Source organism: Mandrillus leucophaeus, unplaced genomic scaffold (genome assembly GCF_000951045.1).
Source record: "Mandrillus leucophaeus isolate KB7577 unplaced genomic scaffold, Mleu.le_1.0 Scaffold894, whole genome shotgun sequence".
NCBI lineage: Eukaryota > Metazoa > Chordata > Mammalia > Primates > Cercopithecidae > Mandrillus > Mandrillus leucophaeus.
Window position 1 is genome coordinate 813,460 of NW_012109741.1, and position 12,881 is coordinate 826,340.

At 48.4% G+C, this 12,881-nt stretch overlaps 1 protein-coding gene across 1 annotated transcript in view; it reads left to right on the top strand.

Annotated features, from left to right (window-relative positions):
- FAM184B (family with sequence similarity 184, member B) overlaps positions 1–12,881 on the top strand; it is a 172,952-nt gene that overhangs the window by 142,802 nt on the left and 17,269 nt on the right. The window contains exons 11-12 of the mRNA XM_011969491.1: positions 4,878–5,031; positions 9,842–10,054. Coding sequence (XP_011824881.1) covers positions 4,878–5,031; positions 9,842–10,054 — 367 coding nt within the window. The remainder of the gene's footprint in view (positions 1–4,877; positions 5,032–9,841; positions 10,055–12,881) is intronic.

Here is a 12,881-nt window from a genome sequence, read left to right on the forward strand (position 1 = left end):
TATGGTTCAAAGATATAAATATTCAAGTCACAGTAAAGGAAATCCAAAAAAAAAAAAAAAAAAAAAAAAAAAAAAAACACAACTCAGCAACAAAGACCTTTCCAAGGGTTTGGAAAACTGTGGTGTGTTATACAATGATGGATAATCTGGTGGGGTGCTTCAGGCATGTTTCATCCAGCACCTTCTACCTTGTGGCCTGGCTTAAACACAGCTTTCTCAGAGGGTGTTCCCTTCCTGCCCTCTTAAGAGTTCCTTGAAGGAGGTGTCCCACAAAAACAAGGGAGCAAACCAAGGGAGAGGGAATAAAAGAGAGATGGGAAACTGGGGATTCAATGCAGGAGCAAGAAGGAAGGTTTGAGGAGTCTGGCTTTGCGGCTGGACAAGGAACTGGGGGCTCTGGAAGAGCTGTCTCCAGAGGAAAGCAGACTGATGGATTCTCTGATCGATTTGGCCATGTGGAAAATTGCACTGTGTGTTTTACAAAGCATTTAGAAGTTGTAGGAAGACTTTGCCAGATAGCCAAAGGAAACTAAACAAATAAAAAATGCAGCATTTATTAATGCAAGGAAAAACAAAAAACTGCACAAGGCAGAAGTTCAATAATAATAATTTATTCAGCTCAACAGTAAATAATATTTACATATTCTCTATAAGGAAAATAGGAAGTGTACTTCAATATATTAAAAATATATATTGTATACTATGTAAAAGGAATGGAAGACATAGAGTGAGTGAGACCTGAAATCCTGATCTACTAAAGTAGAAAGACAATTCATAGTCTCAAAAATGATCAAGATACACTAGAATGGAAACATTGTCTTTTAAATGCTGGTAAATACAACAAGAAACAAGGAGCTGACAATGGCTGCCTCAGAGAAGAGGAGTCAGAGAGGGAGGAGGAAAGGACTAGGAGGCTGCTTATTTTCCTTTCTTTTAATACTATTTGGCTCTTTATACTAAATGCACATATTCCCCTGAGAAGAATATAAGAGAAGTTTTAAGAAAAAAGAAAGAAAGTCGAGCACAGTGGCTCACGCCTGTAATCCCAGCACTTTGGGAGGCCAAGATGAGCAGAGCACTTGAGACCAGCCTGGCCAACATAGTGAAATCCCAACACTACTAAAAATACAAAAATTAGCTGGACATCATGGTGCACGCCTGTAGTCCCAGCTAGTTGGGAGGCTGAGGCAGGAGAATTGCTTGAACCCGGGAGGCAGAGGTTGCAGTGAGCTGAGATCACACCATTGCTCTCCAGCCTGTGTGACACGGCGAGACTCCGTCTCAAAACAAAAGGAAGGAAGGAAGGAAGAAAGAAGGGAGGGAGGGAGGAAGGAAGGGAGGGAGGGAGGGAGGGAGGAAGGAAATAATGTACATGGACTGCCCGGCACTTATTAGGTGTTCAAAAAAGATGTCAGTTTCCTTATTTCTTTCTTTAATTCTTCTAAATCTTTTTTCACTTTGGCTTACAATCTGCAAGAGCTCAGTGTGGGGAGATCCCAGGTGTATTCGCTGCTGGGTGATATTGACCTTTGTGTATGCCCGAGCTTTATTCCTCCATGCTGTGGACCCCAGTTTCTCACAGGAGGCAGACAGACAGGGGGCTTCACCCACCTGAGGCAGGGAGTTCCAGGTGCCCTAGCGGGTTGGACGCATAAGGTCTGAGTCCTGGCCAAGGGAAAGTGAAAGGACATTCTGCCCATAGGGTATAAGCCCCAGTTCCTGTGTCAGCGATTAGGAATGGGCTGCCTGCGTTCAAGTCCTGGATCTGCCATTTACAAAGTGTGGGAGCTCAGATAGGTCATTTAGCTTCTTTGTGCCTCAGTTTCCTCATGTATAAAATGATAGATGGTAGTATGAATCTTATGAGATGGTTATGAAGATCAAAAGGGATACTGCATGTAAAGTACTTAGAACAGTGCATGGCTCAGTAACAGCGTGGTTTTTAAAAGGTCCACTTGTATTATTCACTCATCTATCCTGCAGGCATTAATTGAGTAGCTGCCACGAGCTGTCATCATGCAGAGCTGCGGAGATACCAGATCATCACTACACTCTCTGTCCTTACGTAGCTCACCTCTAGGGGAAAAGGCAGCCCCTCAAACAGGTTGCTGGGATCGTTGGGTGGAAGCCATGAGGGAGTTGTCTAAGGTATTTGGAAGCACTGGGAACGGAGACATTATATAATACAGGACTTTTGGAGAGACAGGGTGAAACTAGGTCCCTCAGGAGGCCTCAAACTGGCCACCACAAGATCAGGGTAACCCTACTATAGCAGCTGGAGAAATTCACCAGGAATGAGTCTCCAACTTGCCCTGAGCCTTGAATGCTGCACCCTGTGTGATCCTCACTGCCAAGGGCTCCTGAGCAAGCGAGTGGGCAGTGTTGACCTGAATCTTTGGTTGCCCCCAGGGATGGAGAGAGGCTGGGTCAGAGTGAGAGAGTTTGGCTCCCTCTTGCAAAGCCAGGCTTCAACCTCTCCATCCCCATTTCCCTAGGGATAAAAATGTCACCAGTTGGTGTTCTCTGAGCCTTGCAGCAAGGGAAAAAGGAGGAAGGTATCAGAGAATTTGAAAAGTATGAGGCTTTTCTGTTTTATTAAATAGTTTTGCAGCAAGGGAAAGAGGAGGAAGGTATCAGAGAATTTGAAAAGTATGAGGCTTTTCTGTTTTATTAAATAAACTCGCAACTAGGCATGGTGGCTCACGCCTGTAATCCCAGAACTTTGGGAGGCCAAGACAGGAGGATCACTTGAGGCCAGGAGTTTGAGGTTAGCCTGGGCAACATAGAGAGAACCAAGCTCTACAAAAAAAATTAGCCAGGTGTAGTGGCGAGCATCTGTGGTCTCAGCTACTGAAGAGGCTGAGGTAGGAGGATCACTTGGACCTGGGAGGTCAAGGCTGCTGTGAGCCATGATTGTGCCGCTGCACTCCAGCTGGGCAACAGAGTGAGACCCTATCTCAAAAAAAAAGAAAAAGAAACTCACCACAGAATGACTGAGTTTCCCCTGGAAGGAGTGAGACCAGTTCCCTATTGCTATCCCCAGTGACAGGTGGCAGAGACAGGCTGAGGAAAGCCTCCATATGATCCGCTGGGTTCAGGAGGCCAACTGGGCTCCAAGATGGTTGAGTTCTTCCCTCACAGGAGCCTCATGCATTTGGTGAAATCCCAGAGGACATTTGGTGAAATGTCCACTGCATGAGTGAGTGGAAAGGGCTTGGGCCCCGGACTCCACTGCTCATGGGTCACGATCCTGCCTCTTCCATCACCTGTCTGCAGGCAGGTCCCCTGGCCTTCTGGCCCCAGTTTCCTGCTCTGTTAAAAAAGATGGCAGCGGGGGTGGGTGCCTGGGCGTGGTGGCTCATACCTGTAATCCCAACACTTCAGGAGGCTGAGGCGGGAGGATTGCTTGAGCTCAGGAGTTTGAGACCAGCTGGGCAACATAGCGAGACTCTCCCTCTCCATATATATATAAAAAAAGAGTTAAAAAAAATGGGGGGATAATACTTTCTGTATCTTTTTCTGTGTGACCCTGGGAAACCAAATCATCTCTCCAATGCCCATCTCTCATTTCCTCATCTAAAACCTGGGGATGTATATTAACTGGAACTCTCCTAACTGAAAAACAAAAAGCAAAACAGAAACTATATTAGTTTCCTATTGCTGCTGTAACAAACTAGCACAAGCCTGGTGGCTTAAAACAACACAGATTTATTATCCGACAATTCTGGAGGTCAGAAATCCAAAAATCATGGAATTGGCAGGGCTGGTTCCTTCTCAAGGCTGCAGAGGAGAATCTGCATCCTCACCTTTTCCAGCTTCTAGAGGCCACCCGAGTTCCTTGGCTTCTGGTCCCTTCCTGCATTATTAAAGCCGAAAGCGTAGCAGCTTCAAATCTCGTGCTCTCTCTCCCGCTCCCTCTCTCTCCCTCTTTCTCTCTCTCTGACCTCTGCTTCCACCATCAACTCTTTTCTCACTGAGCTTCCTACAGCCTTCTTATAAAGACTCTTGTGATTGAGGCCCACCCAGATATTTCAGGATAATCTCCCATCTAAGATCCTTAATCACATCTGCAAAGTCCCTTTGACCGCGTAAGGTAACACACTCAGTTTTCAGACATGGACATCTTAGGGGTTGTTTTTGTGCCTCTCACAGAAACCAACTTGCAGGCAGTGAAGAGACACTTATTAAAGTTTACCCAGCTGCTCACAGAACTTGCTTTGGGTGTTCGTCACACAGTGGGACTTCAGTAAATAAATGTTTGTTGAGTGAAAGCATAAATGAACCAAAAATAAAAAGTAGGGAAAGAAAGAATGAATGAATATGAACCCAAGGACAGAGACACGGCCAGTTCTCAGGACCAAACAAGAGCAGGAACTGAAAAGCTGTAGGGATCCTTCACCCCTCCTCATGTCATTTCTGCTCTGCTCTGCTCTGCACACCAGCCCTGGGCTTCCTCCACAGATGGCCGCCTCCACCTCACTGGTCCTGCAGCAGATGTCAGGACCAGTTACATGTTACCTTAGTGCTCCTGAGTATGGTAAATTTGGAGCCACAGAGTCAGTATCTGCCTGTCAGTCTCTTTTGCTCTATCCCCCACCTCTTCATATCAAATTTGCATTAAAGGAACTCTGATTGTCCCAGGTTTAGAAGAGGTATCCACTCTCGCCCAATCAGCTGTGGAAGGGGGTGGGTTCACCTGGTACAAAATGGCTGCTGTGGCCAGGCTATTGCTACAGCATTCTCTGTAGCCTGATAAGCCCTTCATGGGAGAGAGCAAGCGTTCAGAGCATCCTGGCTCAGAAGAGTTTGGCAAAGGAGTCAGGTCTCCCACCCTTGTGCCTACTTTCATGCCTTCTTGTCCCCACTTTTTCCCACAGGCCACAGAGGAACGCTTGAAGAAGGAATCCAGCCACAGCCTCCAGATCCAACACCAGGCACACCGGCTGGAGCTCCAGGCCTTGGAGGAAAAGGCCAGGCAAGAGCTGCAGGAGGAGCGTGAGAGGATGCAAGCACAGCAGGCCCTGCTGCTAGGTATACACCCAACAGTGCACCAAGGAGGGCCTGGCCAGCTGCAGGGTCTGCACGTAGAAACCAGCGACAAGCTGAGGGCCAGGGCTCCTGGGCTCTCTGACTCACAGGCCAGGGCTCCTGGGCTCTTGGACTCACAGGCCAGGGCTCCAGGGGTCCCGGGTTCACAGGCCAGGGCTCCAGGGCTCTCGGACTCACAGGCCAGGGCTCCAGGAATCTCGGGCGCACAGGTCAGGGCTCCAGCATTCTCGGGCACGCAGGTCAGGGACAATCCTGGCTCTGCCACCAACTAGCTGTGAACCCTGGGATGGCTTACTATGAGCTTCATTTTCCTTTTGTATAAAATGGAATTACAATTGTCCCTACCACATAGGCTCACTGTGTGGATTACATGAGATATTAAATATAAAGTGCCTAGCATATAACATGAGCCCAGTGAATGTAGATACTATCATTATCATTATTATTGCATGTAACCCAGATCTCTGCACCTTCATATGAGTTTCATGGCATTGCCTTAACCTCTCATTTCTGTTCTGAAGATTTCGGCAAGTTGGGGGATCTTAGGCCTCCAGGCTCTGCTTCCTCTGCCTGCCCCCACATCATCCCCAGCTTAAAACTCTGCCCCTTTTCAGTTGCCACATCAATAAAACCACTCACACAAAGCATCCTGGAAGTCAACAGAGGTAGTTAAGATCTTTAGAGCCAAACTGCCTGGGTGTGAAGCTCAGCTCTAACATTCACTGGCTGTGTGACTTCGGGCAGGAAGTTGCTTAACTGCTCTGTGCCTCAGTCTTCCATGTATAAAATGAGGATAATAATAGCATTCACCTCACTGGGCCGTAATGATGATTACATAAGTAAATACATGAGAAGTGCTTCAAATAGAGCCTGGTATATAGTAAGTCTATGTAAGTGTTCCCTGTTAAATTATGACTGAATATTTCTTTTCTTTTCTTTTTTTGAGACGGAGTCTCGCTCTGTCACCCAGGCTGGAGTGCTGTGGCGCGATCTTGGCTCACTGCAGGCTCCGTCTCCCAGGTTAACACTATTCTCCTGCCTCAGCCTCCTGAGTAGCTGGGACTACAGGCACCTGCCACAATGCCTGGCTAATTTTTTTGTATTTTTTTAGTAGAGATGGGATTTCACCATGTTAGCCAGGATGGTCTCGATCTCCTGACCTTGTGATCCGCCCTCCTCGGCCTCCCAAAGTGCTGGGATTACAGGCGTGAGCCACCACACCTGGCCATGACTGAATATTTCAATGTTGCATGCCTGATTCTGGAGACCTCTGTCATTTTTGTAGATCATCCCTGTCACTCATTTTCTCCTGTACTCTTACATTTCTCCTCACTCTTAAGAGCAAGACAAATACCTCTCACCATTTCATGCTAAGCACTAAAGATCTTGTTGGCTTTATTAAATATTTCTTCCAAACCTAGACAGGGCTCTCCTTAAGAGATTTCTGAGTGCTGAGTGTGGTGGCTCATGCCTGTAGTCTCAGTACTTTGGGAGGCCAAGGTGAGAGAGGATCACTTGAGGTCAGTAGTTCAAGACCAGCCTGGACAACAGAGCAAGACCCCATCTCTACAAAAAAAAAAATTAATTAGGAAAAAAAGTAAAAAGAGAATTCTGGAGGACAACATTTTCTTTACCTCCGTAAGTGAGTTAGGCTCTACCTTGCTGCTTGTTTGAGTTCTCATTAGAAAGCGTGTCCCACTGACTGCATGTTTCTGAGGAAGTGGTGTGAGAAGCAGGAAGGAGTTTCATAGACTTCCCAGTTAGCAGCTACCCTGGAATGGAGGCATCCACATGGGAAGTGCTAAAGTCAGTAGCATGTAAACATAGAATCCAGGCTGTGCCACATGGCTCAGGTCCAAGGCTCCCCATGTACAGGTCAGGCTGGACACCCTGGTGATTCCAACACCCAGCAGCAGCTGCCAGTGCAGATGTCCCTGCCACCCCTTCCCTGGCTTTTCTGACTCCACAGCAGCCCTGTTCTTCCCTGAAGAAAAGAATCAGGAGGGATCCCTGGAAAGACCCTGCGGAAAGGCTGGGCTTCTCAGCACCAGTCCCAAGAAGAAGGGGCTCTGTGGACTCTGTGAGGCCAAAAAATCATAGTCTTCAAGGGAAGGCACGAGCACCTAGAGCAATGGCAGGTTGATATGAGATATTCCTGAAGCTGATTATTCATCTTCTGATATCTGTGTGAGACACAACTGACCTGCAATACCATAGGTCCCTGTGAGAGGGCAGGGAGGGTGGGTGTTTACTAGAGGGTTGGAACCCAGACATGCTGGATGGATGGATGGATGGATGGATGGATGGATGGATGGATGGATGGATGGATGGACGGACGGACGGACAAGTGGATGGGGGTGTGGGTGAATGGGTGGTTGGGCAGACAGGTGGATGGACAGAAAAATGGGTCAATGGATGGACAGGAGGAAGGATGGGTGGATGGATGGACAGATAGATGGAGATGTATGGATGGGCAGATGGGTGGGCGGACAAATGGGTGGACACACAGATGGATGGGCAGATGATTGGGTGAGCAACCGATGGGTGGATCGGTGGATGGATGAATGGATGGACAGATGGGTAGACAGACAGATAGGTGGACAGACAGATAGGTGGGTGGATGGATAGGTGGATGGATGGATGAGTAAATGGATGGATGGATGGATGGATGAATGGTTAGATAAGTGGACGGGTGGATGGATGGATGGGTGGATGGATGGATGGACAGGTGGACAGAGGGATGGATGTATGGATGGATAGATGGATAGGTAGATGGATGGATAGATGAATGGTGAGAAGGTATGAGAGGAGGAGGAGGGTAAAGAATGAATATCTTATAATTTATGATTTGGTAAAAAGTTTTATTGCATATATCTTGTGATAACAGTTTTCAAAAAATGGGGTTGTGTTTGGAGAATTTTTTTTAAGAAAATAAGCTATAGAAATCACTTTATCAAAATTCTGCTGGAAAGGAAAGATGACCAAGTACATTTTTCATCTTTTTTTTTTTTTTTTTTTTGAGACAACATCTCGCTTTGTCACCGAGGCTGGAGTACAGTGGTGCAATCTCAGCTCACTGCAAGCTCCACCTCCCGGGTTCATGCCATTCTCCTCCCTCAGCCTCCCAAATAGCTGGGACTACAGGCGCCCGCCACCACGCCTGGGTAATTTTTTGTATTTTTAGTGGAGACGGGGTTTCACCACGTTAGCCAGGATGGTCTCAATCTCCTGACCTTGTGATCCACCCACCTCAGTCTCCCAAAGTGCTGGGATTACAGGCGTGAGCCACCATGCCCGGCCAATTTTTCATCTTAATATCATCCAAATACACTACGCTTTTGCACGTGTTTAATATAGTTAATCTTTGAGGGCAGGTTAGTAAGCTTATAGGAAAGCTTTTATAACTAATACACTTTTATCACCTCATCCATTTTCACTCTAAAGATCGTTTATTTTACAAATACATGTTGAGCACTTGCTCTGTACTAAAACCTGTGCTAGATGCTCATGGAATGATCAGAACAATGTTTCAAAGGTTATTTTCAATAACTAAAATACAGAGTCTCAAAAGCTCATTACAGAAAAGTAAAGTATCAAATTTACAAGCACTTAAAAAGTATCTTTTTTAAAAGGAATATCTCACTAAATAGCATCTGCTCTATCAGAAAATATTCATTTTGAAATAATTGTTTCAATCATGCTGGGAAGTGTCTAGTGTACTAGAAATCAGTCTCCATTCTCAGAGGGGAAGCTCAAGTTTCTGGTCTTACTCTCCCCTGAGTTTAAGAGAATGTACACATTTCTTCTGGATGATTACATTTTAGTTCCTGTTCTGCTGGGATGACATGCCATCTCCTGCCTCCATGATCCAGCCAAGACCCCACACCCGTGGGAAGAAGAACCTGTGAACATTTTGTCTTTTTAAGAGTTGACATTGACTGGGTACGGTAATCCCAGCACTTTGGGAGGCCAATGTGGGTGGATCACTTGAGGTCAGGAGTTCGAGACCAGCCTGGCCAAAATGGTGAACTCCCATCTCTACTAAAAAAATTCAAAAATTAGCCAGGCGTGATGGTGCGTGCCTGGTCCCAGCTACTCGGGAGCCTGAGGCAGGAGAATCGCTTGAACCCAGGAGGTGGAGGCTGCAGTGAGCCAAGATCATGCCACTGCATTCTAGCCTGGGCAACAAAGCGAGACTCCATCTCAAAAAAAAAAAAAAAAAAGAGTTGATATAAATTTCAAACTTTCCAACTTGAGACCATCACCCCCAGAAAAGGCCTTTGGGTCATTTGATAATTGCCTGTTCTTTGCGTGGTCTCCTAACTTGATGCTGAGGCCAAGCGTTGTCACAGGATTTGGCCCTGGGCTCAGGCCATGCTGCCCTCACCTGCCACCCATCCTAACCAACCAGTAGAGGGCAAGCAGGGAGTTCAGAGTGAAGAACCACTTGAAATTTTGCATCCCAACTCCACCATTTAATAGCTGTGTGGCTTTGAGCATTGTACTCACCCTCTCTGATGCTCAGGTCCCTCATCCTAAAGTGAAGCAGGGGTGGGGAGAGGGGGATAATTCATACCAGAAAAGATGGTTGTGGACTTAAATGAGAACAGTTTTCACACATGGCCCTGTTGTTACTGTTATCTTGGAAAAGGTTTGGGGAACTCAACCCACCACAAGCCTTCAGCAGCCCCTCACTTCATCCACCGCCCCCCACCCCAGAGACTGTTATCCCCACCAGACAGGCTTCAGCCTAGACCCAGCACCTAACTCCCTACTGCTCTCCCTTTTCCAGAGTCCCTTAGGCAGGAGCTGTCGGAGCAGCAAGCTGCCTGCTCTGGGCACCAGAAGGACTTGGAGGCACTGCAGGCCGAGCTGAGGGCTCTGGGCAGACAGCAAGCCAGCAGCCAGTGTCCAGGAGACAGCGAAGACCACATCATCACCACAGAGGTCAGCACCCCTGCCCTTGCACCAGCCACACCCCTCCCAGAGCAGCATCAGGGCCTCAGTGAGAAGCTCCATAAAGGATGGGCTCTGAGGCCGCGTGCAGTGGCTCACACTTGGAATCCAGCACTTTGGGAGGCCAAAGCCAGAGGACCACTTGAGGCCAGGATTTCAAGACCAGCCAGGGCAACATAGCAAGAGTATATCTCTACAAAAAAATCAAAAATTAGCTGGGCATGGTGGCATATGCCTGTAATCCTGGCTTGGGAGTCTGAGGCAGGAGGATCACTTGAGCTCAGGAGTTCCAGGCTGTAGTGAGCTATGACTGTGCCACCGCACTCCAGCCTGGGCAACACAGCAAGACACTGTCTCAAAAAAAAAAAAAAAAAAAAAAAGGATGAGCTCTGGGTACTCAGTCATTCCCCTGCCCCCTGCCCCCTGCCTGAAGTGGGGAAGACCCTTCTCCACAGGCCTGTGGGATACTTGGTGGGCCTGCAGGGTCTTGTCTTTGAAAAGAAAAACAAAAATGGTCTTAAGCGCTGCATGTTATTTATAGTTCAGATGCAATGGTATCTCAGGGTGTTGGTGCTAGCCAGGCCCTCGGTGCAGCTGGTCTGGGCTACTCCTTTGGATCTGCAGGGGAATTTCTCAGAACATTTTCCCAGATAGGCTCTGTCTAGACCTTGCTGTTCCCCTAAGCGGAGCAGCTTTGTTGTCACCCAGACTCAGTGCCGGCTCTCCTTCCTCTTCCTGCTCAGACTTTGCCCATCAGCCCCTTCCCTGCACATCCATCATTCCTGGTCTAACTGGGTGGCACAGTCACCTCCTAACAGCCCAGTCCTCTCTCCCTCCAGTCCATAGTGTATGGCTTCAGGTATTCCCCCAAAGCCCAGCATCACTTTTCATAAAGCCTTTGGTGGTTCCCACTGGGGAAAGCTCCAAATGCTTCGACTTGGCATTGAAAAGCTTCCACCACTGACTATGACCTGTATGTCCTGCCATATTCCCTGTGGCTCATAAACCTGGCATCTGCACCCTCCCTTCATCCTTCGCTTGTGCCACTCCTCCTGCCTGGGATGCTGCCCAGCATGTCCCATGCTGGGGGCCTTCCCTGGCACACAGTGGCCCCCTCTGGCTCTGAGATCCTGGAGCACTTGCTGTTAAGACAGCTCAGCTGACTTTAGGATCTACCACCTGGTCCTGTTGGGGACATGCCATTTCATGGACGTCTTTGTTGCCTAGACTGGATCAGAGTCTTGTGAGGATAACCCATCTGTTCTGCCTCATCGCCGCCCCACCCCCACTCCCAGCCCTCAGCAGGGTCTCCACCAGTGCCTGTGGATGGTGAGGATTCGTTGGTGGCCCAGTCCTGCTGAAGGTCCCGGGGACATGGGAATCATGTGTGCCAGATTTAGCTGTTGCTGAGCATAGGAAGGCGATTTCTATGTTTATATGAAAAATACTAACAAATGATGAATCACAGGTTAGCCCAGTGGTTAGGTCTAGCAAAGCGAAGACAGAACGTGTTCCATTAAGTGTTTAGATGGGTGGGAGCCACCGGTACCAATGGGAGAGGACAGGGGAAACGTGGGATGATGACAACTGGGGACTGGGCCATGGAGGGAGACAGTGTTTGCCCGCGGGCTCGGGATAGAAGCCAAGGAGCACTGAGTGCATGAGTCACTACCTGGCCACCTGTGCACCAGCCCTCACCTTTGCCCCATAGGAGGGAAGCCCTGAACCCTCTAGAAGGAAAGCGTGGTCTCAGGTGATACCCCACACAGAGAGCAGATGCAGGGGTGTCAGCAAAGAGGAACAGCCCAGGCAGCAAGAGTCAAAAAGGAAAGGGAAGGGGACACAATGCCAGACTGCAGGCCCAAGCTGGCCACCGCTGAGCTAAGTGGAGTCTGTCCCACTGGGATCTAATTCTCTTATCTCTCCCACCCAGAGACCCAAGAGGGGAACGCATTTTTCCATCCGTTTCTGTCCTCCATGGGTCACAGGTTGTCCTCACAAGGCAGTAACCCCCTGCTCTTCTCTTCCAGGCTATGCATGCGAGAGTGCCAAGTGGGTGCCCGCAGGCATCCCACACCATGCCAACCCCAGGGCAGGAAGGCAGGGACATGGGGCCTGGGCCACAGATTCTCCCAGTGCACAGCTGTGCAATCACTGTGTTCAGTGAACAGATAACCTGCACAAGTGGTCGGGCATGTTTGAGTGAATTTGAAAACTGGAACATTCACTAATCACAGATTAAATCTGACCCCATCTGCTGTTGGACAGCAATCTTTGTGTTTCTACCTGAACTACTGACATTCTAGCACAATTTTATTTAGCAAGCATTCACATGGCACCTATAGAATACACCAGGCTAGGTGCTACAGGGTTGGAAAGATGAAGAGAGGAATAGCTCCCAATCTAGCTAGGAAACCAGCATGGAAACATATTCTCTTCGGTGTCACCCCTTACAGAGCCAGAGTTAGCGATATTTGGTGGTATTAGAGAAAGCTCATCAGTTCTCCCCTGAGAGGCGGGGAAGACTTCACTGAGGCAGTGTCACTTCACTGAACACTTCACTGAGGGAGGACTTCACTGAGGCAGGCAGGGAGGGCACCCAGGCAGGTGGACTGTGGTTAGTGTTCATTTGGATGCAAGCCCCATTCTTGGCTCAGCAGTTTTATTAAACTCTAAGGGCCAGGGCCAGATTTGGCCAACACCCAAAGAAGGAAATTTTAAGAGACTGAATGGGAGTCCCTGCAGGGGACCCATCCAGGCTCCAGCCTGGGCGGGTCGCCCGTGGGTCTCCATCTCGCCGCAGCACATCTCTGGTCCTTTGTAACGTGTCTGCCCCTGCGCCTCCTGAAAACACCTCCTGGTTGCCTTCTCCTCAG